At 34.2% G+C, this 27211-nt stretch overlaps 1 protein-coding gene across 6 annotated transcripts in view; it reads right to left on the bottom strand.

Annotated features, from left to right (window-relative positions):
- The window catches only part of LOC129002077 (zinc finger RNA-binding protein-like), an 85268-nt gene that overhangs the window by 50115 nt on the left and 7942 nt on the right, over nt 1-27211 (bottom strand). For 3 of the 6 annotated variants that reach the window (XM_054429603.1, XM_054429606.1, XM_054429608.1), the window contains exons 2-6: nt 25755-25918; nt 25027-25170; nt 15276-15454; nt 11414-11591; nt 9640-9869 (exon numbers count right to left, since the gene is read on the bottom strand). In XM_054429603.1, the coding sequence (XP_054285578.1) occupies nt 9640-9869; nt 11414-11591; nt 15276-15454; nt 25027-25170; nt 25755-25918 (895 nt within the window). The remainder of the gene's footprint in view (nt 1-9639; nt 9870-11413; nt 11592-15275; nt 15455-25026; nt 25171-25754; nt 25919-27211) is intronic. The other 3 variants (XM_054429607.1, XM_054429605.1, XM_054429604.1) reach the window with 3 other exon arrangements.

Raw genomic sequence — 27211 nt, 5'->3', positions numbered from 1 at the left:
AAAACTGTTTTTATGCGTAAACTTATTTGAAATTTTCAAAATAGTTTTTCTCAAAATGACCCTTTTCCATAAAAAAATTTCAAAGTCCTATAACTTTAACAAAAAAACTGTATATGCATGGGACTTGCACCAAGTGATTCTGAATTTAATAAGGGACTCAAATATATATTAGGGGTCTGCGGTGCACCGAAAAAGTCGGTACGGTACGGTACAAGCTTAATTACCGTCATCGGTTCAATTACCGTCATCGGTTCGGTACAGCATTTGACCAAGGGTGATGATGCAATAAAAAACCCATTAGCAGTCCCAAATCCATTAACATTTTATCACGTCAATAAAATTTTATCACGACAATAATTTTTGTATTCAAGTACTTCCAAGAATTGTTGAGTTTTATCACTTTTATTGCTTTACGACTTTCCCTAATTCTATTTTATCATAAAAATAATAGTTTTATGATGACTGATAAATGTTATCTCTAACTCAGTCAGTATTTTCGTGAATATTCAATTTGCCGCTGGCCATTGCCTACTGCCATAAACTGTTTATGGCTACTTATTAAACTTGTAACTAATCTACAATCTTATTTTATAAGTAAAAATTTTGTTATAGATATTTTATCTTTCTATTGACGAAACCACAAGCATTGTTGTTGTTGTTTGCATAATTTGTTTTCATTATTCAAGCCTACTCGGTCTCAAATTATGTCATTGCGTGTGTTCTGTATCTTGTCTTTTATTGTTAGATGTGGCTGTTTAAGGCTTAAATGTTTTTTAGTTTCCTGTATTTTTTATTGTGTTGAAGGCACTTCATGCAATCTAAATCTTATGAACTAGATACTGATTTTGCTACACTCATTGTAACCTAATCAATTTATATATAGGCTCTCCTAAATAATTAGGTCTAGGTCTGGGTCTTTTGATTCTTTGGAAGAGCTTTAAAATATACTAAGAAAATTGGATTGAGCCTGAGATAAACTAATGATTGATATGATTGATATTGTGGATGTTAACTTTGTAAATGAAAAGAAAATAATCTTACTCTGTGATAATCCAAATTTTAGTTTCAGAAAAAAACTTTGCAAGAGTTGTATCCATCTTATAACTAGTTTTGAAGCTGATAAAAAAAGTGCTCTTTGCCATTACTTCATCATAACCTCCAGTTTTTCATTGTCGTCTGCTGTGAACAGCTGGCAACTACACTGTCATTGTACTGAATGCTTTTAGGCCCTATATGTTTTTAAAAATTAAATACCCCCGCCGCAGCAAACCTGCAGACTAAGCGAATTTCCATTTGACTGATTGGATTTACACTGAAATGTCTACTTAAAAATATAACATTTATTCTCTATTTAAATAGAATTAGTTTAACTAGTACTTAGGTTTGCTGCATCAGGGAGAGTAAAACTATTTTTTTTTTGTTAAATGTTAATAGTTAGTAAGAAATAAAAACATTTTCCAAATTTGATCAAAATATGTTCATAAACAAGCAAACTACAACAATTTACTTATTCTCCATAAGAATAACATGGGAATTTTAAATTTACAATTTTTTGGAATTTTCTCCGTAACCATTAGGCGCATAATAACGCTTCAATATACTAAATTATTTGTTTTTTTAAGCTCTACAAAATGGTTTGGAAAGAAATTGCTAAATTTTATGTTTTTTGGGTCAAAAATGGGAAAAACCTATTTTTACCCCATAAAACCCCCCGTAAACCCCCGTTCCCATGGTCCGATCATGCTGGATCGCGAACTCGTTCGAATAAACGTAGGTTTACACGTTTGTACCAAATTTCATCAAAATCGGATCATTTTTGCTCGAGTTATCGTGCTAACGGACACATATATATATATATATATAAATATATAAATATATAAATATATATATATATATGAATTTGAACGGATGGTGTTTTTGGCCTCTAGGGACCTCAAAATGAAAAAAAAAATCTGTCCCGCGTCCAGGTCTTACCATGAGTACTACGGTAATAGCTTATTCCCTATATGGGAAATTCGCTAAAAAAAAACAACTAGACATTGTGTTGGTTGGAAATACTTTACCAGTTGTGTGAAATTATCTTGTCAATAAATGTTTCAAACATGTTTATTCCTAAAAACTCTTATCCTATTTTTAAAACCACTTTTATCATGGCTATTCAAAGTATCTCAGAGTAAAATAGGTAAAGCCTTTATCTTAACTGTGATTTTTCTTGACACAATTCTCGTAGTAGTAAAAGGCTTTGTTTTAATAAAGTGTGGTACAGTAATTGTTGTTAGAAAACCATGAATGTAGGATACTATCCATTTCCATAGTAATGTCAATGTATTAAAGTTAAAAATAATGGTTTAAATACAGTTCTGAGCAGAAAACCGCAAAAATATGGGTAGCCACGTACCGTACCGATTTTGTACCGAGAACCGATGTACAAAATATTGTACCGTACCGAACCGTACCGACCTTAAATTTTCTGTACCGCAGACCCCCTAATATATATATAACTCAAAATCAAAAATTCCCGACAAGAGGTACCTTTAAATTTTGTAATTGGTAAGTATATTATTTAAGTGCTTTTTATCACCAAATACTTATTGGAGAATTTCAAGATTCAGTATCTAAAAACCAACAGTCAGCGAGAGAGTTCAAGAGTAAGTAATTGTTTTCATCAAGTTTTTACAGACTAATCAATGTCATCATTCTGTTGGTGGTTTTACTAACGTTTGAGTAACTGAATTTACATTTGAGTTCAGCTGATCCGAACTCTGATTGCACTAGCTGATTGTTCGGATTAGCTAAAATAATTAGAATGCTGTCTAACCTCGATTTTCTCGGCTAACTGGGGAGGGAGACAACGGATAGTGAAAAACCAAGTTTAATCTTACGTGGTTTAAAATATTAACAAATAAAGAAAAAACCCAAGACATTATTGTCTTTATTTGAATTTTTACATCCTCAAAATAACAATATTGCCTATTATTAATTTTGTATATTCATGATATTGAAGTCATTAACCTTGGTTTAGATAGGTACAAACTGTAACATTAAAAAAAAATCAATTTTTGATACAAACACTTTTTTTAGGCCTATTTAAAGAAATTTTCTTTATGGATTGGTTATACTACACCAACCACCCCTGTCTATTTGTCCATCCATAAAGTAATTTTGGAATAGTGGGGTGTTAATAAGTTAAGAAAAAATGCTGTAACAATTTCACTCAATTGCAGCGACATCAGTGATAATATCATTAGATTGCGCACAATTGCGGCAAAGTAATGATAATTTCTTCTGACCGCAGCAACGTCAGTGAATCGTGAGTTTCCAGGTTGTGATTTTGGGAAGGTTTCCTGACAATTATTTAAATATTTGAATTTCCCACATCCTTACAAAATTTTTGGATATTTCCTGGTCATCAAAATTCACATACAAATTCTGGTTTTGTACCGATTTTGTTGTAAAAAGGCAACAAATCAATACAGGGTAACGCGAAGAACAGTCAGCTGGTTTAAACAATAGATCAGTATAGACCAGAATGCACCACGCACTAAAGTAGGAGAGGGGATAAGGTCTAGCCGGATGGTCACTTGCTTCCAGCAGGCCCAGTTCCTATCCAAATCTCATCGTAGCTAGTTCGGTAAAATTGTTTTTCGTTCGTGGAAATTAAATTCATTTCGCGGCGTTTGGTCGGGCAATCTTATTTTTCCTTAAAATCGTACAGCCTATATCCCTAAGGGATATAATTGCCCCGCGATTGGAAATTAGTATCAGTGTCATTGTCAGAAAGTGAAAAAGTTCGTTACCGGCTAACGCAGTTCCGCCATTTGAAAATTACACGTTCGTTTCACGAGTTCAATTGATCGCGTTTTGTAGAATACCGGCTAGTTACATTTCCCAATCCCTTCCCCTTTATTTGTGTCATATTTGTGGACGTCCAAACTGTAAGTAATTTGTGTTATTTATTTGTTAATTTAAGATTTCAGTGAGTCGCACTTTTGTAAATTTTTCCTGTCTTGTTTTGTCATTTCATGTAGAGTAAGCACATGTTCACAGGTTCAAATTCAAATCACTGATTTTCACATCCATTCATATTGTAGCAATCCGCTTTATTAATTAGATTGTAACAACCCTATAGTATTAAGAATAAATAGGTAAAAATGTTTTTATAGGGCAATTCAGAGTTATTTAATAAGATTTTTATAGTGTTGGAATTTTTACACAGAGTCATTGTTAATTTTCATTGTTGAGCAAATGGTACAATTATTTTAAAGAGTGTCACAGTCAGTATCTTTTGGGGGAAATAAATTATTATCAGAGAAGGGAGCAGGTAGCTGGTTCGATTGATACGGAAGTGTTGTTGGAAGTTGTGCCAGTTTGAACATAGATGAACCACCAAAGTGCCAAATTAGCTATAAAATAATAAAGCAACATTCTGATAAACATTACTACGGTTGAATACAATATTGTTCAATCAGTTGGACTCCGAGACGACCTTCGTTTTTAATCGTTGGCCAACGAAAGGTTTTGCTTGGTACAGGTCATCTCAACCATTAGATTAAATACCACTCTTCCATTGATACTTTCGAGATCGGTGTGAAACCGCACCATACCTCCCCTTTGATAAATCCATTCAACAGTTTCAATAAATTTCCAACTGATTGTGTATCTCTAGGTCATTTTTACTTGAAAGAACACAACAACGACTGTAATCTGAAATAAGTGTATTATTAAATTCTGTGCAATAAACTCCAATTGTTACTCACTTTTAGTTCTCAATAACCTTGGTATTCTAGTATATGCAATAGTATTTAATTGATAAACAAAAGGTAATTCAGTAAATCATAAGCCACTACAAAAGATTCACCTTTTAAGTGCAACACTAGTCACTAGTGTAGTAGTGAGCAAGTAAATTCAGTGTAGAATTAAGACTGGTAAATTGATCTCATTAAAGGTATTACTTTTTGGAAGAACTACAAACAGTGCCAGGGGCGTCCCCTAAGGACCTTTGGGGAATATTTATATTTTGCAGGGCCCACTCATATTTTTCAATAACATCAAGCTTCCACTGCCAAAAAGCTCTGTCTGATATTTCTATTTTCTAGAGTTCTTCCAACCCAGGGGCAACCAACATTTGTAAAGAATTCATTTTAGAGCATTGCAAGGAGCAAATATATTTAAATATAACATTTAAATATATAAGAGTCAAAGTCTGAGTTTTTTTCTTTACAGTTTTCAGGTTGCTGGATGGTGTTCAGAGGGGAGTTTGATGGGGTTGTTCAATAATAGGCCATAACAGGTTAATATACAATGTATTTTTTCAAATTATTTATTCAAATTGTTGTCAGATAAATGCTGCTACAGGATTGGGGACTTTTTCAATAGGTTATTAGTTATACTGATGTAAGGGAAATGTTAATTAAATTTAAATTATTTTAATTCACAGAATATATAATGTACATATAATATCATGATCAATGGCTAACTAGTTTGACTGTTATTACACTTCACCTTGTTGGCAGAACTGGAGAACAGCTGTTAATTAACTAAAGTCATTTTTGTAATGAGCTGTTTCTTCAAATCTTTCTTAGTTGGCTGATTCCCTTAAAAATTGTACAAACTCGTGAAAATACGAGTTCAAGCATTAGGCCTACTGTACTTGAACATAGTCCGTAGGAACTGGGAATCACAGCCTATTTAAGCCAGTCAAATCGTAGGAATTTTACCAAGTAAGACTGTTGCCATTTAATTACTGATATAGTAATATTAGATATCATTTATAAGGAAGATTATAAAGGATTTTCGTTTATTTAGAAGAATTAAATTATAATTTGTTATTACCATGCATTGGAGTAATTTGTGCAGCATCCTAACATCTGAGGGAAATCACCTAATGATAGGTTATCACAGCAAACCTCATCTTAGCTGTTAGCTTGGTGTTGAAGAATAATAATTCCAAATTAAATCTAGCCTACCTACTCTCCGGTGATTGGCCATACAGGGGTACTGGGTAGCGTATATAGTACTAATTCAAATCAATAGTTGTTGTAATGGTTTTACTGTAAGTAGTTGTAAGAGAGAAAGCTGTACAGTATTCATATAGATTAAGATACTCTTAACTAATTAGTGCTGTAAATATGCCGACTGTATAATTATTTTGTATTATTGACTTGACACAATTCATGTATAGAAATGTTGTTTTTAAATAAGAGATTTATTGATTAGATTTAATTTGATTTTAACACATTAGGACTTGGAACACATTTCTGGAACTTGTTCAGATTAAGCAGACATTTGGATTACTCATGTTCGGAATATGTGGACGCAAGTGTATTTTCAAAGACAGTGGCAAAAGTTCACAACAACTATATTATTGTCGTTGTTGATATAAAAGTGACATTACCAAATACCGTCACTTCCGAAAGACTAAAACCTTAAATTTAAACCTTGCTCTCACTAAAACCGGACACTTTAATTTGATCACACTATTTTACACTCATTCTGAATTCATACTTAGCTTATAACGTGAATACAAAACACATCACCTGTCTTAATAAAGTGATAAATTGCAATTATCAAAACCAACAGTCAGCGAGAGAGTTCAAGAGTAAAAAAATGTTTTCATCAAATTCATCTGATGAATAAGGAGTCATCATTCTGTTGGTGATTTCTGCAAGAAAACTAGTTTATCTACCAATCCTTAATTTGTTCCTACTGTCTCGGATCAAATCTCTTATATTTTATAATACTTTGAATAGTTTTGAATTTTTATGGCAACAGATCAAAATGTAGTCTTTTTAATATCCAACCAGTGTTTGTTAGATATCAATTTCATTTAGTATAGTATATTATTTTTATTTTCAATGCATACTTTCCATTGCCCTGAGCTTTCGTTTCACCGTTTATCTTTCAACCCATGTCCGCCGATAAGAATGGAATTTCCCGACCTTTGTACTTTTCCATCGTACGATGTTCGGCCGCGGCACAGTCCGCTACTACTCCTCTCGACATTAAGTCACTTTTCATGCAGCAATACGCTCACCGCTATCATAACCTTTCATATTATTTCATTACAAATCAAATTCAACCCTCATTAGGCCATAAAAGATCGTTTTTGTTTTGCCTTATAACAAGAAGTGAATGTTAAGTTTATTTGTTCGTGTACATAAACTATTTCTAAAGACTTTAAAAAGTGTGCAGTGCAATCCCGGACAGGACGATATGACGCCAGCAGGTGGGGTACCCCAGCCGTGAACGTTCATCAACTACAAGGTCGGTGGAAATCTATTTTTAAATATAATAGAAGCTGAAGTCAGTCATTATAAAATTTAACTATTTTAATCTAATCTAATATAAAACGATCTTTTTGAAAATAAGCTAATTATTTTCAGGGTAGGCCTAATAGTTCATTGCTCACGTTTTTATTCTAACAGTGTTAAATATTTAATGACAATTAAGCACTTAAAAATTCAAAGCATTTCTACCAAGCTACATCCCAGTTACAGCAGGCAACTGGTTCCAGAATTGATATCTCCCAGGTCACCAAATCTCCTGGGGGAATGAAGAATTATCATTCAAAATAACTATTTAATTTAAAAATAGCAAAAATAGGGTTATTATTTATTTCTTTTTATTTAAACTTCTTGGATTAGGGCTTAACTTAAGAGATTTTTTTTTTTAATAAATTCAACACTCAAGAGAGAGAGTTCAAGAGGAAATAGGGATATTCATGAAGAAAAATCGGAACTGATTTGTCATCGTTGTGTTGGAAAAATATTAGAGGGAAAATTGTATGCATAAGTAGTTCCAGGTGCTCTATTGAGACTTGGTTGATCCCAGGATTTGTTCCAATTATTTGATATTACAGATTGCTGTTTGCATTTGATATGGTATTTATTGAATGTGTTAAGAAGAATTTTGTCTTGAATTAATTAGTTAGAATTTTTCATTCAGCTAGAAAACATCCCTATTACCTTAAAATTGCTTAGTGTTTGCTGGAAATCAGATCTATCAGCTCACTTTTGTGTGAGGAGATAGGAGTTGATGTAGTAGAAACAATCCGTACAGAACATTTAGCAACATCTTTTTAAATGGTATTCTGGTACTGGGAGCCGTGAATAGATTTTTCAGGTTATCAGTGCAGTAGAACCTCTTTAATCCGAACTAATTGGGACCGGGGGTAGTTCGGACTATTGAATAGTTTGGATTACAGAACAGAGTTTTCTTTACATAACAATAGCTGAAACAAGGCTAAAATGGATCGTAATTGTTACTGGAAAAGTTAAAAAATGCTTTATAAAGTAATATACAGTGTTTATACAGACTGTCCCAAAAGTCCCGGACCGGTTTAATATTTTCTAAACGACAACAGATAAATCAATAAGATTTTGCACATCAACACCACACTTAAAAATCTACTTTTTTAAGGAACTATCAATTTTCTGTCATATCATGGGGACGTCCCACGAGGAGTCAGAAGGAAATCTTAAATAGGAGCATAGGTCAGTATGCACATCAATTTAAAGGGCTTAGCTAGCAGAGTTCAATGCCGGAAACCGCGCCTCGAAAGGACCACCCGTTAAAAAATGGCGGCCGTTCAAAGATTTCTTGAACCTGCCATTTTGAATCTTTGAACGACTGCCATTTTTTACTCAGGCGTTCTTTTGAGCTTGAATTTACGGCATTGTAATCTACTAGTGAAGACCTTTAATTTGATGTGCATATCGACATATTCTTACGTAAAAAATTTTTTTCCGATTCCTAGGGCTGTGCCCCCAAATGCAAATTAAATGAATCTTTGAACCACTGTCATTCTTGACTTGGTTGTCCGTTTGAGTTCAAATTTGCAGCATTATATTCTGCTAGTAAAGCCCTTTAATTTGATGTACATGTCAACCTATGCTTCTATTTAAGATTTCCTTCTGACTCCTTGCGGGACGTCCCCATGATGTGACAGAAAATTTATATTTCCATAAAAAAGTAGATTTTTAGGTGTAATGTTGATGTACCAAATCTTATTGATTTATCTGTTGTCGTTTAGAAAATATTAAATCGGTCCGGGACTTTTGGGACAGTCTGTATAATGCAGTAGTAAACATAGTGAATAAACAGTACTGTACATTAAATACAGTATACAATATAGCACTACTGTACTGTGTATAAAGTACAGCAATGAGGTGTTCGGATTAGTGGACGTTCAGATTACGGGGGTTCGGATTAAAGAGGTTCTACTGTATCTTAAACATTTTGGTAGAAACATCACTAGTCCCAATATTTATTTTTCTCTTGTTCCTAAATATTAGGAGTAGCAAACTTGCCGGACAAACAAAAACTGCAGTTAGAAATCAACTAAACAATATTACAAGGGCAATTTATTCAACTGCTGCCTTCAGTACAAAATCAATTTTATAAGCCCGTATGACAAAAACTAAGCCCAACTTTTTACCTACTTCAATTATTTTAAGACTGTAAAAACCCTAACAAAGCAAGGCTATTTTTTGCATATGATGTTTCACAGGCAGATGCACTGAACTATTGCAGTTATGTGGATCCCCCGTTCAAGCGAAAGCTCTCAACCAAGAACTGGGTATGACAAGGACAACCGAACTACTCCATATTATACTATTTAAGCCAAGTCAGATTGTTTACCTGTGGCCCAGCACAGCTGATCTTGCAAGTCTCGCAGTAGTGAAGTTGTTGGGGCTTAGCAGGACCCTTTGGTCTGTTCAGTTTGAACCCAAACCCCATCGGCTTCTTGAAGTTCTGCCAGGTATTGGTCGTCTTGGTAGGCACAGTCGTAGTGTTGGTAGACTGCTGAGCGACATACATGGTAGCAGCACTGTATAGCGCAGCGTCATACCCAGAGTATGTTGTTGTCGCTGCAAAAAAATCTTTGTATTACGCTTCTTAAGTTAAAGGTTTTATATATAAAATCAAAATTTCTTTTGCAACAAAAAAACTATTCTTTGCAGCCTTTTCATGTCATCCTGATTGAAAGAATGTACGGAACTGCCGTAAATTAATCTTAAAATGGCATCTACATTCGGTCTTTCTAGAATGTAGATGCAATTGTAAGACTTATTTACTCTTCACATTTTTGCTCTAAACTTACTCGTTTAGGAACTACATGATGCAGAATGTACACTGCAAGTAATTTTTTCTTAATTGTAACATGCTGGAACTCCATATAAGTGTAGACAAAAAATGCCAAGAATAAAAATAATGCACATGACAAAACATAAAATGCAGGGTCTTCCGAAAGAAAAATCAAAGTTAATATTTATTTGTGCAACTAGTGAGCAAAGTGAGCAATTGACTCACTCGAGAGAAACACTTACTCACGAGCCGTAGGCGAGTGAGGAATGGTTTCTCGAGTGAGGCAATTGCACTTTGCACTCGAGTTGCACATTATATTTTTCCTACAGATACCATAAAACAAATAAATTGGTAAAGAAACGTAACATATTTTTACACAGAAATGAACTTTTAATATGACATTTAATGATACAACAGTACAACAGCTGACCAGCTGATTTACAGCCAGTGCTGCCAACGTATTTCACGCGCATACGACCTTGTCTGCATGTTACACGCTCACTATTTCGTGCCTTCGCGTTGCAAATCTGGAGTGAGACAATGTTAACATTGTCTCACTGATGAGCGAATTGGCCACTTTGCTTTCTCAAATCAGTGAGAGAACATGTACATTGTTAGGTAACTGTAGGGAAAGAAATTTTTTTCCAACTTGGACCAGTTTTTTTTTTTTTTTATCTAAGGCACAATTTGTCATTTTTTTTATTTCTCCTATAACTTTTGAATAAAACAGCTGGCACACTTATATCAACTCGAACTTGGTATTGTTTGATAAGGAATTGAAAATGCTAAATAAAAGTGTTCCTGACATTTTTTTTATCAAATCAGCCATTTTTTTGTAATTTAAGTTTAAACAAATAAAATGGCCGCCATTTTGAAATTTTAAGTTAAATCAAGATGAATTTTTTTCCCAACATTGGTCTCTTCTACATACATACCAAGTTTCATAAAGATCAGTTGAGAAAATCCAAAGATAAAAATGTTTATATAAAAAATACAAAATGGCGGATATCTGCGAAGTGATTTTGGAAATATTGTTATTCTTGATTATCTCTTTATTTTGACCCAAAGAATCACTACGTAAATTATGTCCCCACCTTTTTCTAACACCCTGTATATTTTATCAGTGGGGCTCATAGAACGATAAATAATCCATAAACAATGACAAAACTTTAATGATATATCTGTTATGTTATATTTTATAATTAAACTAAAAGTTGTATAAAAAAATGGATTAATATATATTCTCTACTATTCATGTATTGGGATTCTAGGGGAGGATTACGGGTTTGCTCTCTAGCTCCCCTCCAACTACTACTACAGTACTCACCAGCTTTAGGCTTAGGAGTGGTGGTAGGTGGTGTGGAGGTGGGAGTAGAGTAGCTTTGACTGTAGTTCGTGCTGACGACAGACACACTGCTATTCTGTGAGCTGTACGTCTGCTGAGGAACATACGAGCCAGAGGTGGCCGTATTGCCTTGCTGCTGAGGGTGAAAGGTTTTCTTCACCTGTCAAACAAAATACAGTTAAACACGCATTTAAAAATTAAAACCATTTATCCTACATATTAATTCCACAAAAGTATATTGCTCTTGATGAATAATCATTCCCTCTTCCTCAATGTAAAGTAGAACTCCAATTAACCAAATCGATTGGGACCATATCACATTCAGATAGGCCCAATCAAAAATATTAATACTGTAATTGCATTCTTGCCAAATTTGGGGTATTTTATAGAACATACACAAAGTGGAGGCGAGCTTTTTCTACTATGATTTCAGAACGCGGCTGCCAAGATTTCACGATAGAAAAATTCACGATTTACTAAGATCACGGAGAATGTCGATGATTTTCCGTGGCTGCGGGAGACGATGACCATGGGCCCGTGACCAATATTCAAGATTTTGCCTTGATCACCAAAGACAATGATGATGTTTCTGTGACTGCGGGAAATGATGATGATGCCTACACAGCCACGGGAGGTGTTCAGGAGTTTGCCTCTTATTACTGAAGTTTTAATTGCTGAAACTATTTTTGTTCTTATTGCTGTATTTTTTAGTTTTTTAAATTATTTTTTTAAGTAAATTGAATATTTGAAATACGGATACGATTGGAGTTCCATTATATTCTTTACTATCATGAATGATTAAACGTGCAATAAATTTTAAAAAGGTCAAGGAAACAGATTACTCTTTGCCGATTGATTTACTATGGAATGTTCCTATTTTAACAATTCCATGTTTGAGTTATAAGTGGGTTTTGAAAGGGATAAGTGGTATCAGAATGATCTCTGCGAGTGTGTATAGATGTGCAAAAGGCTTCCGGCTTTCAAGAGATTTTAATAAGCACCAAACTACTCAAATATATCTTCTGGGCTTTAGCATACAACATTTGTTCAAGAATGAAACTCACAAAGTAGTAGGTCAGTAAAGCTCAAGCAATTTAGAATAGCTCACCTCATTTAAAGATTCTAAACCACTGCCTTTATAACTAGGCCCAGCGACAATTAATTATTGTAAAAAGCATCAGTTTTAAGCATTAGGCACATGCGCATTATATGAATTTATAATAAGGTTTTATTAAATCTCAATAGATATTGTGAGATATTAAAATTGTATTGTAATGAACTTAAATTGCATACTTTATGATAAAGCCAAGCAATAAACTGTCATACTACAATACACGACACAAAACACTAATATACAACTACTTTGAGTGAAACTACAATGAAATGTTACAACACCAAAAAGTGAGCATGAAACTGCAAATCTTAATGATACAGGAATAAGGAGTTCATGAGGTATATAATTAATAATTCTGATCGTTATAACGATAATTTTGATTTTAAACCTTCATAGGGGTCACAACAAAGTTTTCCTCCATTAAAATTTATCTTTATAGAAAATTAGGCCTTAACCGATCGGAAGTTTCGAGAGTAACAACACCTGAAAAAACAAAAAGATGTACGCCTAATAACACTTGTAATAATATATCTACACTTATACTGTTGACTCGCAAGACTGTAAATACATATAAAAGTTGGCAAGTGGTGATCGATTTCTTTGTCTGTCAAATGTTTCAATACCTGGGGAAAAAATTCCTTGTGTCCAATTGTGTTTTAGAATCATTAAATTCTTTCTCTGACATTGTCTATGACCTTTATAAAGATAAATTATTTATTAGGTATATTCAATATTGATGATGAATATTCAATAACTTATAGGCTTATCACTGATTCGAGCCCCTCCCCTATATTTTAAGACACAATAATCAGAATCTACCTTGTTCGTTTATTCGCAAATCAAAAACTGACAGTACCATTATTTGCATACAGCTATTGTGTGGTTCAAGCTTATTTTGTTGGGAAGAAATTTTTACACCAGAATAAGAAATCTTCTATTCAAGGCTCCTCTTATACTCTGCGGCGCCCCGCGCCGCATGTTTGTACGGCATGGCATCATGGCATCGGTGGAAGTATCAGGCCTACTAACTAAGAGATTTCTATATTTACTTCAATCGTAGTACTATCACGGCCGCCTTTAACTCTAGGCCGTGGCCTTCGAAGTGGCAACGTCACGAGTAGGGTTGTAACAGATGTCTTGTTTGGAAGCAGCTAATGGTATTTTGTGTATTTACCAAAGCTTGGTTACTGGACTATGACAATACTGACTCCACTTTAAATGTAAAGATGCACAATTAGATAGATGTTCAATTCATATTGTTCTGGTTTTTAATTCTGTGTGGTTTATTTTCAATATTTTGATAAACTTATGTTCATAAATTTAAATCAATTAAGTGTGAATCAACAAGCTGATGAAGTGTCTGCCATGTTATCTGGGACGTCTTACACTAAACAACCCTACTTGGGACGTTGCCAATTCTACCATGAGTACTATATGTAATTATACATACACATAACATGCAAACTGATGAAAAGAAAAGGAAAAAAAGAAAAAGAAAGCACCTACCACAGTGGCAACTAGTGATGTGACGAGTCGAGTTCTTTACTCGTAAGTATCAAGTCCAATGAAGTATCGATTCGACTCCATACCAAATCGGCGATACTAGAGTACTATTACTTGTGAACTTACTTACGTGCTCACTAGATCCACCACTACGAGTCCATAGCGCTTGGGTTGGGTGCATTTAATCCTCGTCTAATCGGGTCAATGTTGTTCCAGATTCTGCCACGAGTCGACAGCGCTTGTGTGCTTGACAGTTCGTAATAATACACTGTTGACTGTTCAAGATATAGTTTCAAAACCATCCGCTACGAGTACATAGCGCTCGAGTTAATGGCTTACTTGAGTCAAGATACTGTTCGTTATTAAATCTATTTCGTTAATCCAACAAAGTTTTACAATAACCAATAAAACCCATAGTTAATGATCAACTCAATGTGAGATGAATAACTGATCTCGCTCTCATCTTAAATCTACACATACAGACAGAGTATACATCGATTCCAAACCAAGTCTATCTGACTTCTGACTCGAGTAAATGGACTCGAGTCAAGACAAGATTCATTTCCAGGATTCGCAGCTACGAGTCAACAGAGCTTCGGTGCTATACAGGTAAGAATCGAGTCCAGTACTTGAGTGCTGACTCAAGTAGTTGCGGTATCGAGTCGAATTGATTAGAGTCGGGAAAGTACTCAACTCGTCACATCACTAGTGCTGTAAAATAATTTGTTGTAAATAAAGAATTTTTCTCTCTCGATCTCTCTATCTAACTAGTGGCAACAGAAAGTGAAATGGGGAGAGGCAAGGCAGTACCGTGTTGAACTGAGTTTGTTTTGATCAGTTGGCAGCACTTGACAGCGCCGCTGCGGCGTGCCGCAAAGTATAAAAGCTCCAATATAACGCGATGCACCTAGAAGCTGCACGTTTCTGCGACTCCTAGGTGCGTTGTGGTGCATCTAGCCAAACGCAGCATCATGCGGCGGCCGCCGCAGAGTATAAAAGCACCCATTTAACTCAATACACTTACAGGGCCGTCGAACGCGTGCAGCAGAGTATAATAGGGGCCTAAATCAACGCTACATGAACTCCTTTAAAATCTTTAGCATGGTGGGATTGTCTTTAAACAGTTTGTGGGCAGCAAGGCAATGCACACATGCAAGCACACAGCACTGCCACCAGTCAACCTACAACCTGTTCAAAGACGGCGGACAAAGAAAGCACTATACTCACAACTTTAATAACATTGTTATAATGGTTGCTAGCCTGAGTTTGTTGGGACGGGTAGGTAGTACTGTAGGACGTAGTTCCGAGTATCTTGACAGGTGTGGCTTGCGTGACAGGACGAGTCGTCTGTGTTGTGTACGTCGCGCTGTACGCAGGTTTAGGCCCGGCCGCTGTAACACCAATCACTGATCATACGTTAAAAATCTACAACCAACAAGCCAATCACAAGCGGGGTTGACAAGTGAAGAAGCTTGGATTAAAATTAAGTAACAGATAAATCTTGTGGTTCTCTTTTAAAAAATGAGGGAGTTTTGAACAGTTACCATTTGGTATAACAAATTCTCAGTATTAGCCTACCTATTATTAGCTAGATTAAGGTCTCCAATGAGCTTCAAGTAAAACAGAAAAAGTTGGTTCAGTTCTCTGTTACTTCCCCCACTATTTTTTAAGTTGGTCTCTATCTCTAACTCGCTTAGTATAGTTGTAGTAGATGTTAACTGGGAAATATACAACAATTTTCTAGTGCCAGATTTTAACTAGCATATACTCTGTCTTGATATTAGCTTGTTTGGGACCACAATTTACAGTCAACACTCATAGCCTACAGTAACAAAATTTCTTTGAACTTCAAACACTACGAGTTGAATTTGCAATGTACAATGTCTTGTTAATTCGTTAAAACGTTCTTGTTAATTCGTTAAAACCACAGCAAATCAATGGAATTTGTCTGATAAGCCAGATGAAGCTGGTTCACTTTCCGCTCTCTGCACTACTGTCATCACTGGCATTGACGTGACTACCGCAACAATACTTGCTGTCTTTAAATTACCACACATATCAGTAGTCATAGGTGATGGTCAGTTGATTTGTTTTTAAATAGGCTAAACAGTATCAGCATTCTGACACAAACTTTCTCCCATAAGCTTGTCAACAACCTTTACCATGGGTAAGCGGTGGGAGTAAATATGATATTTTATAGTTAAAAATCACAATGGTAGTAATAACTTTTGAACCGTAATCGTTGCAGCAATGGGGGGTTGTACTATTTTTTTTTTATTATAAGGACCATAACACATTAATTTTGATCAATACCAGCTTTTTTCCAAAAATCAAATTTTTGTTTTATTTTGTAGTTTTTATGGGAAAATAACGGAAGTTACAATAACTTTTTAAACGTAATTTTTACGGAAATGGGATTTGTACCATTTTGTTCAGAATTTAAAGGACTATAACATAGGTACTAAATTTTTATGAAAATTGTTCAGGCCATTTTTGAGAAAATCCAATTTTTCCGTTAATTTGTGGGTATTATGGCAAAATCCCCATTAAAAATCCAAATTTAAAAAAAACTCAAAATACCTGGAGATTACTACTACCGGTACATACCAAGTTTCATCAAAGTCGGACCTCAGGTGTGGTCTGTAGCTCTGTACACATTCACACACACACAGACATCACTTTGAAAACCACTTTTCTGGGTTCAGGGGGACCCAAAATGGATACATCCACTCAACACTCAGACTCAAAAATGTTGACAAAAACATTACTTTCTCTATGTATAGGGGGAGAAAGTAAAAGGAAACCATCAGTTAATACCATTGCATTTCTATTGTAGCTCGAATGGGAAAGTTATGATGGATGAGGATATAAAAACTTGCTATAAACAATCTTTTAATACTAACTAATACTATAAAAGCAATTGTTTGTTGTTAGCTACACTTGTTGAATTTTATTACAATAAGTCAATATCAAATTAAAATAAATGTATGATAAAATAATTGTCAATTCATTGTTTAAAATGATTTTTTTCAATGTTTTTTATCTTTAAAAATGTTTCAAATTTTTAATAGTCCATGTAGCCTTCAAAGACACACATTTTAAAATTAATTCAATTGATAATATGATTAAATAATCTTATTGTCTTTTATCAGACTAATGTAACAATATTAAACTGATTAAGAAAACATAATTGCTACACAAACCTTATCAAAGAATTCTTAACTCATAATAAATCAAAGAAATTTAGCTCACACCACTAGCTTAGCTTGCTGGTACATTATAAATCAAAACTAAAAGTTTGAAGTATAAATGTATTAAGTTAAAAATCATCATTCAGTTCAGCAAAGACAACATCAAATATAACACTTGACTAAACGTATTGTAAACATCTGTTTGGCTGACAGCTCAGTTTCAACGTTTGATTAATAAACTTTGCTATCAAAATCAGCAAGTCATTAAAACATTTTTAGTTTAACCCATTGGGGAAGGAAGTCAAGTGTTAAAATATTTATAGTAGGGGTATGCGGTACAGAAAATTTAAGGTCAGTACGGTTCGATACGGTACAATATTTTGTACCTCTGTTCTCAGCAAAATATTGGTACGGTACGGTACCAGTATTTTTGCTGTTTTCTTCTCAGAAGTGTATTTAAAACCATTATTTAAAATTTCAATACAATTACAGTACCACACATTAAAGCTCGTGCGTTTCCTGGTGAAGCCTGGGGGTAGGGTTAAAGCTCATACAAAACCGGTTCACAGCCACTCTAACCACCTATCCCCCAGGCTTCACCAGGAAACGCACGAGCTATACTAAGACATTTACCCCTAACACAGGATTGTGTCAAGAAAGAAACACAGTTAAGACCAAGGTGTTACCTATTTTAGGCCAGACCAGGCCTAGACCTAATTATTTAGGAGGTCCTGTAAAAATTTAGTAACAAACAATGAGGGTACTTAGCAAAGGCATTATCATTATTTTAGTTTATAAGATTCCGATTGCAAAAAGTACCTATACATCACAATAAAATATATAGGAAACAAAAACATTTAAACCTGAACAACTGCATATGTAATTTTACAAATTTATTATGCCTACATAAAAGAAAAGGATACACACTGCAAAATTCATTTATATGTGGTATATAAATAAATGGATAAATGGATTGTTTAGGATTTACAATAATAAACACATACCATGTATTAATCAAAATTTACAAGTAGGGTTAACTTAGTAGGGTTTGAATCAATAAAGTATCTTTTAATTCTGATATGTCTCCATGTTTTCCATTAATTTCTTGCTTTACAACATATTTGAGAAATGCTCCAACTAAATTATAGGCTATTATAAATTGTACGATGAAACTCTCTATATCTCAGGGTACTAGGGGTATCGTGCCGGCTCAAAGCAGACTTACGTGATTTTTGATAGACATAGGCCTAATGTTCATCACAAATTAATGTGCAATTAGACACTTTTTCAAAGATGAAAGTTTAAATTTTGAGTCTAATAAAATAATATATGTTAATTTAAATAAATACAGAAACAGGATCACCCTTTACAACCGTTATGTTGATGACACCATTATGTTGTTTAATGGCAATACTCGACAACTGAACTTATTACTAAACTACCTAAACAACATCGCACCCAAACTACAGTTTACGATAGAAACAGAAGTCAATAATAAGATCAATTTTCTAGATATGACTATTGAGAAGGATAATAATAAACTAAACTTCAGTATTTATAGAAAACCCACGACTTCAAACCAAACAATACACGCCACGTCATACCATCCTATTTCTCAAAAACTTGCCGCCTACAATAGCCTAGTTTACAGGCTACTCAAATTTCCGCTTTCACCTGACAATTACAACAAAGAACTGAACATAATTAAAAATATTGCTATCTCCAATGGATACAAACCAAACATCGTAGATAAAATAGTAACAAAATTCAAGAACAAACCAAATAAACCCCTATCAGATGAACCCGAGAAGAAATACATTTGTATAGAATACAGCCACATAGCTCACAATGGGCTCAACAAAGTTTTAAAGAAACATGGGCTTCAATTAAACTTCAGGACCACAAATAAGACTGTAAAATCTCTGTCAAATAAAATTACTGATGAAAATAAGCTTGAAAAGTCTGGGGTCTACAAACTAAAATGCATGGATTGTCCTGATTTTTATATTGGACAAACTGGTAGGACCTTCACCCAACGGCACAAAGAACATCGCCCCGACCCCAGAGCAGACAAACAAAAATCCACTTTTGCCCAACATTTATTGGATAACAATCACACCGTAGATGTAATTGACAATAGCCTGGAAATCCTTCACATTTGTAACAAAGGTAACAAATTAGACTCTCTAGAACAATTTGAAATCTATAAAAGTTTCCAAGACATCCACAATAAAAACCATATTTTAAATGACCAGCTCAACTTCAAATCTCATTCAATTTTTAACGCCATAATAGCTCACAACAATAGACAGGAACAGTTTGACCTTTGCAGTACGACTGATAACGGAGAAGGGGTCGGGGTTACATAATTCAAGCCAGTCTGCCTCCGTACTGCGACCGGTAAATAGTAGGCCTACTAAGTGTTAAATGTTTCGTATCGTGTTTTGTGTATTTATTTAAATGTTTTTTGACGAGTCTACAATGGACGAAACCACAGACAATATAATACTTTAATGCAGACGGTCAGCTGCATCTGCGCTAGGCGCTGTTTCATGATGCGGCTGTATTGCCGCGCCACTGTAGCGGAAGACGCGAAGCGTTTCCTCCTCGAGTGGCGCCGTGGGATTCTATTTAAATTTGAATGAACGCGCTTTTAATGAGATATTTCTCGAAAACTATTTAAGATATCTTTATGAAACTTGGTATACAGTTTTAATACGTCATAATGTATTTAAGGAAAAATAATCATTAAAAAATATGATCCTGTTTCAAAATTGCTGTGTTATAGCGAATTTCCCACACATAGAATAAGCTATTACTGTAGTACTTATCGTAAGACCTGGACCTGGGACCGATTTATTTTTCGTTTTGAGGTCCCTAGAGTCAAAAATCACCAACAGTTCAAATTCATATAAAGTGTGTAAATAAAGTCTTGAAATAGATCTGTATTTTTTAAACCGAAATAGATTAAAATATTATGTTTGTGGCATTGAATGTTAATAAAGATTCCGTTTTTTTTTTACATCAAAAATATTGTTAACCCCCCTAACATGGTAGGTGGGTGTGGGGTGACTTATTGTTTTCAAATAACAACCCCTATTGAGTGACCCCTCATTTTGAAGGATTTATCAAAAGAAACATAATGACACAATCCTTGGTGGATATCTCACCCCTAGCCAAAATGACAAAATATTTCAAAATGCGATTTAATGTATGTGAAAAAGCACCAATTTCAAAAATATAAAAACAAATCTGTATTTGTAAAACCGAAATGATAGAAATATTCTGTTTGTCGATTTAATTGTTGACATAGGTTCCACAATTTTTTTACATCAACAATATTTTTTAACCCCTTTAACAGGGTAGGGGTGGGGGATCGAAAACTATTTAAGATATAAATTTGAAATAAAAACTTCACCAATATTTCTGAATTTATTGGTGAAGTTTTTATTTCAAATTTATATTAATTCCAATATTACCAGTTCTTCTTGAAGATATTTAAGATATGTTTATGAAACTTGGTATACAGTTTTAATACGTTGTCATGTTTTTAAGAAAAAATAGTCATTGAAAATATGTTTCTGTTTCAAAATACGGGTATTTTAAACTTTATATCTTTAATTACAAAAAAAATTGCTGATTTTATGAAAAAAGCCATGGACACTTTTAATTAGCATTTAAAATACCCTATCAAACGCCACCAAGTTTTAAACGATCCCATTACAAACAGCTGAGAAATGATGATATTTAGTTGAACAGGGCAGGTACCTGTTTCATACTAACACCGCACTTGGTAACTGTTATTTGTACCCATATAAAATAATGTTATTTTTTTATTATTTTATGTTGTAATATTGTTTATAATCAAAAGTTGACACCCACGTAGTGTGCCAGAATGTAGACAGTGTTGCAAGTGTTTTTAAACAATTAAAGGGCTCAGAAAATTTTGAGGTGTGGAAAAATATATGTTACTAGGTGAAACCCGTCGAAATCGACGGTTACTTTCAATGCTTACGTTAATTCATCTAACTGTGATAAATTGGGTGAAATATACATATTTTGAGCATTTAGCATTGTTTAAAGAGTAATACGTGTAAAAACAATAATGATATTAATTGTGTTAGTTTTGGCCAAATTTGGTTGATCATTCAATGAATAAAATATTCCCCATACCGTCATCGAAGTTATTATTAGTATGTTACCTGGTATCTCTTCCTTTGGAAGAACCTTTAAATAGTATTAAAATAGTATTGGTGGATCTTTTGTAGCTAAACACTTCCGTTATTTCATCAGTGTAATATAATTTTATTTCAAAAGAAAATATCTTTTGGGAAGACATATTCTAACTTCAAAGGGAGGTATATCCGTTACAGTGTAAGTTTTATTTTTCCTTCGTCACGTCGCGTCAGTTCATATCGTACTTCTGAGCCAATGAATTAACCCTCTAGCATAGTTTTGAGAAATTGATTGTGGGGTTACTGTTAAAGCTGGAATTCCTTGGATGTCAGTTAGTTGCATCGATATATAACTATATAAGTAGTTATATATCGATGGTTAGTTGTCTCAGCCTTATCAATAACATAACGTTGTCAATATAATCTCTCTACGGAATGTTAGGCGTAGTGGAATACTAGAAGTGAAGTTGGCTTTTATTCTTGAACTGTTAGGGGCCTCCTAGTTCATTTGGTCTTGCGGCTTCATTGTCAACAAATAATGCAAAGATTACATGGCGATGGGACATTTCCAAACAGCAAAAAAATTGTTGATTGGCTGTTAAGTATATATTGACGTTTACATATTGTTAATCAACGTATCTAGGATTATGTGATCTAGTTTAAAAGGAATATGATATTTCTGTCATGACAGTAGCTGCTTAAATAGTATTTTCTCTTTGTACCACATTTTACAGCCAAAATGTCGTGTAATTTCCAATAATGCTCTTGTCTTTTCCACGAAACACTGAGATATAAGGACATTAATGCGTTACCAACAGACATACACACACACAAACACAGAATTGAATTAGGGGATTTGCTACGTTTTAACCAACCAAAGCAAAGTATTTACAAAATAATTATTTGAAATGTTTGATAGTGTCGTCAAATTTTATGATAATCGTATTTAGGCCTACTTATCCTGCAGTGAAAATGCCGTATGGAATGACAATTTATATTTGCTTTGCTTAGTCCGAAAATGGCTCGAAATGTTGTTGAAATTACGGCATAAATTATGAAACGAAGTACAAAAGAAGATTTAGATGGGTAATCATGTACAATAATTATTCACTTCAAATATTTATCATTGCCATATTATTTTTGTTTTCACGAAATTATTCATCATGGTTGTTGTTATCTTTATTATTTATTATTTCCTAGATTGGTCAATGTGACATTTATTGTATACATATTTTCATTATTATTGTTATTCAACCAACTTGTGTATTTACTTCTCGTTACTCTTAGTTCTTTCTTTGTCCAAGTATTTGCATGTACTGTATTCTTATTATTGTTACTTTTGATATTCGTTTTATTTATAGGCTATTTAGTCATATTGAGCAATTCACAACTTGTAATCCAACGGTAAAATTCGTGTGAATCCGTTGGCAAATATATAAATAAGTAAATAAATACAAAGGCCACAAAAAATTGATACGTTAACAACGTAAAGTTTTAAAAATTCATGATGGTTTGCTAAAAAAAAATCTTTCACTTTATGTTTTATCTTTTTCATAGTAAAAACTAACATTTTGAGTCCATACAGAATGACACAATGACAGACAAACAAACAGACAGAAATTGAGAAGACTCGTTTCGGCTTTCTTAGGCTATGAAACGTAAAATTAACCAAACACTGCATGATTCTACACAATGTACAGACAAAACTGTAATTGTATTTATATAGATTATCAACAATTTAAATTGTTTGGTCTTAAATCTTCCGAATTCCTAGTTGTGGAAACAAAGCATCATGGAAAGTTTGGCTAAAATAAGTTAAGCCATTTTGAGTGATTTCTGTTTTTGTTTTGTGTCTATGGTAAGTTTGTATTGAAGCCGATCCCAACGAGCTTCGCTTCGCTCCGCTCTATTACAGTACTACACACTGAATAAAATTTATTGCTAAAAAAATGTATTGCTGAAATGGGGTAGAATAAGGTAGAAGATAGTCAGGTTTGCCCCTTTTACAACTAAAAATTATAATATACAGCTATTTTTTATTTGATCTATTTGAACTTGGTATCGTTTGATAGATAATTAAAAATGCTACAGGATAATTAAAATAATACTAATTAAAATCCTTATATATAATTCTGTAAGACACAATTTTTACCAGAAAATTGTGGACGTCTGGTAGGTCGCAGAAAAGTGGGAGATGTCTTAAATTAAAGGTCTTGACCCCAGGGACTCGGGAAAAATAGCAGAATTCCCATAAAGTTACCATAAAACGAGATATAACGTAAAATGTTCTCCATAAGAAAAGCATTAGAATCCATTTACTGCTGATTTTTGTTTACTTCAATACAGCTGATCGTGATTTATCATCAAGCCAGTATAAGCAATGATAACATTAATTTGGATTACTTATTTGCCAGTCAATTCTGCAACGTACTAAAATATGTCCCCTACTACATATTTTACCCCCATATTTTAGTATGGGGACTACATATTTTATCCCCATACTAAAATATGGGGGTAAAATATGTCCCCCACCTTTTTTGAACACCATGTTTAATTTATTGCTAAGCTTCGTCGCAAATGTGATTAAAATAATCACACAATGAAAAATAAATGCTGTCCGCAGGCAGATGGATGCACGGGTAGTCGTAGGGAGTACGGTATCGGTGGACCGCGCGAGTTGTGGAGGAGGAATGATAGACGAGAATTTGGCGTTGAGTTGAACTGCTAGTGCTGCAATTAATTGCAAGCCAGCGACCGCCGACCATGCCGGGAATGGCGAAGCGAGCGCGAGACTGCGTGTTTCCTCGATTCTCCGCTAGAGGCAGGATGTGACGGGGCCCTAAGCATCGCGCAGTGATACGTCTGGGTTTCCATTGTCTGTGACGAAACGTTCTTGAAGGACCACTTGACAATGCCTATGTATAGGCGAAACATGTAGTGGGTTTGACCATACATCTATGAACTGTGGGCGTGAAGGTATGTGCCTTAAATTTTAGTAAAAATAACTTCCAGTTATAACAAATTTTAGCTTATAATAAATTAAATAACAAATAATAAATAATAAATGACAATGTTTGAGGTGTATATGAAATATGGAAAATTTGCAAAATGTGAAATCTTTTGCCATTTTACTGCATGGAAACATATGATTCAGAGATATTAATTTAACTATAGTTTGGTCGCTTAGAAAATGACCTACGTGCTAATGCTAACCAATTCTAGAGGAGGTCGTCTAAGCGGCCGAACTATAGTAGTAGACCTAGGTGTTCAGATAGATAACACATGGTTTATAAACAAATTACATACAAATTGAAAGGTAAACAAAGAGGATAATTTGGAACATCTCAACACCCGTTTTAAGGCCACACGAGGGCTAATACAAATTAGTGTTAAGAGCACAAGTAGTGAGAAGCATTTGCAGTAAAATATAAAGAATAATGAAGCAAAATGCATGTCAATTTCCATATGTGAATCCAAAATAATTAGTTTGTCAACATTTGTAAGATATAGCCTAAATGCTTTTATTGACATTTAGACGTATGCCTATTTTAGAGTAGCCTATTAGGTGGAACAAATCTGTTGTATATTTAAGTTGAAGAGTTGTGTACCAACCTTGATAGTCAGTGGTGGAGTATGTTGCTGCCGCAGCAGTAGGCTGCTGGTAGTAGGTCTTGGTGGCGTCGTAAGCAGACCGAGGGTAGGCGTAATCATAAGTAGTAGGAGCCGCTGTAGACCCAGCTGGTACTGAACACACCACTACGCTTACTTATTAAATATAGTCATTAACACTCGGGTACAATACGCCCATTGTTAATTTGGACTTTATCGATTGGATTTACCAATATTTCAGCCAATATTTAAATATTTAAATTTCCCGGTTATTTTAAAAATTCTCGTACAATTCACAGATTTTTCCCCGGTAATCAAAATTCACGTACACCGCCCGGCTGGACACCACGTAGAATGGAGTGACTGTCTAGCTTTGTTACTGACTAAGATCAGCTGTTTATTTATCCAGGACTACTTATTAAGCCCAATGATCAAGGATAGCTAGGCTCAGTTCTAAAACATCAAAAAGCTAATACTGTAGACTACTGGTAAGCCTAATTATTTTCAGGATAAAACTGGCGACGTCAATAAATTCTAAGTTAATAGAATTAAATATTAATTATTACATTAATTTCAAGAAATTTGTTAGCCTACTAAGAATTAGCTTTATATAGAATATAATTAACTACCTTAGGCTACCTTAATTAATGGTCAACTGCAAGAGTTTATCTGAGGACCTCGATTTCGACAAGGATATGTTTACATATTGAACAATGTGGATCCAAAGATACCTGCATATGTGCCAGGAGTGGTGTGAGTCGCAGCAGTAGGATACGCAGTGTCGTAAGCAGGAGCTGCGCGCTGTGTAGTGTAGGTGGCTGCAGCCGCAGCTGTAGGTGCTACTGCGTAACCAGTCTGAGTAGGTTGGTAAGCAGGAGCACCAGTAGCTGTAGCACTGGTAAAAAAATAGGTTTTATTAAAATATATCTTCAATTGCAAGTAGCCATTGATATTAACCAATAATATTAACCTTTGACTTAAAAGCTTATGAGAGATCGGTTTTAAAAATACTGTATTTAGGCCCTAACATGCAAAGTGTTTTTGTTCTATTGTCCATAGACCATATAAAACCTAATATTCTGTTTACCTTCAACGTTATTGATAACTAAACAGCAAATCTTGACCTTCCTTTTAGCGAATTTCCCTATAGGGAAGTAGCTATTACCATAGGTCTCATGGTAAGACTTAGGCCCGGGACCAATTTACTTTTTCATTTTGATGTCCCCAGAGGCCAAAAACACCATTTGATCAAATTTTTATTTATAAATATATATATTAGCGAATTTCCCTATAGGGAAGTAGCTATTACCGTAGGTCTCATGGTAAGACCTAAGCCCGGGACCGATTTACTTTTTCATTTTGATGTCCCCAGAGGCCAAAAACACCATTCGTTCAAATTTTTATATATCTATATATATATATATATATATATATATATATATATATATATGTGTCCATCCGCACGATAACTTGAGTAATTTTTGTCCGATTTTCATAAAATTTGGTTTAAAGGTGTAAGGCGGGATAAACTTGAATGAGTTCGCGAACCAGCATGATCGGACTATGGGAACGGGTGTTTATGGGGGGTTTTATGGGGTAAAAATAGGTTTTTCCCATTTTTGACCATAAAAACACAAAATTTCACAATTTCTTTTTAAACCATTTTGTAGAGCTTAAAAAAACAAATAATTTAGTATATTGAAGCGTTATAATGCGCCTAACTGTTACGGAGAAAATTCAAAAAAATTGTAATTTTAAATTCCCATGTTATTCTTATGGAGAATAAGTCAACTGTTGTAGTTTGCTTGTTTATGAACATATTTTGATCAAATTTGGAAAGTACATTTTGTACTAAACCACAGTACTTTTTAACATTTTACATTAAAAAAAATGTTTACCCTCCCTGTTGCAGCAAACCTAAGTACTCACTAAACTAATTCTGTTTAAATAGGGAATAAGTGTGATATTTTTAAGGAGACATTTTAGTTTAAATCCAATCAGGCAAATGGAAATTCGCTAAGTCTGCAGGTTTGCTGCGGCGGGGTATATGTATATTTCTAGGTGTATAGGTCTATATATATATAGACCTATATAGGTCTATATATGTGCCTATATGTGTCCGTCCGGACAATAACTTAAGTAATTTTTGTCCGATTTTGATAAAATTTGGTTTGAAGGTGTAAGGCGG

The sequence above is a fragment of the Macrosteles quadrilineatus genome, unplaced genomic scaffold, assembly GCF_028750875.1.
Source record: "Macrosteles quadrilineatus isolate MER2022 unplaced genomic scaffold, UCM_ALF_1.0 Scaffold_9__3_contigs__length_116548681, whole genome shotgun sequence".
Classification (NCBI taxonomy): Eukaryota; Metazoa; Arthropoda; class Insecta; order Hemiptera; family Cicadellidae; genus Macrosteles; species Macrosteles quadrilineatus.
The sequence above is the reverse complement of the archived record's forward strand: the minus strand, read 5'-3'. Positions and strand labels throughout refer to the sequence as shown.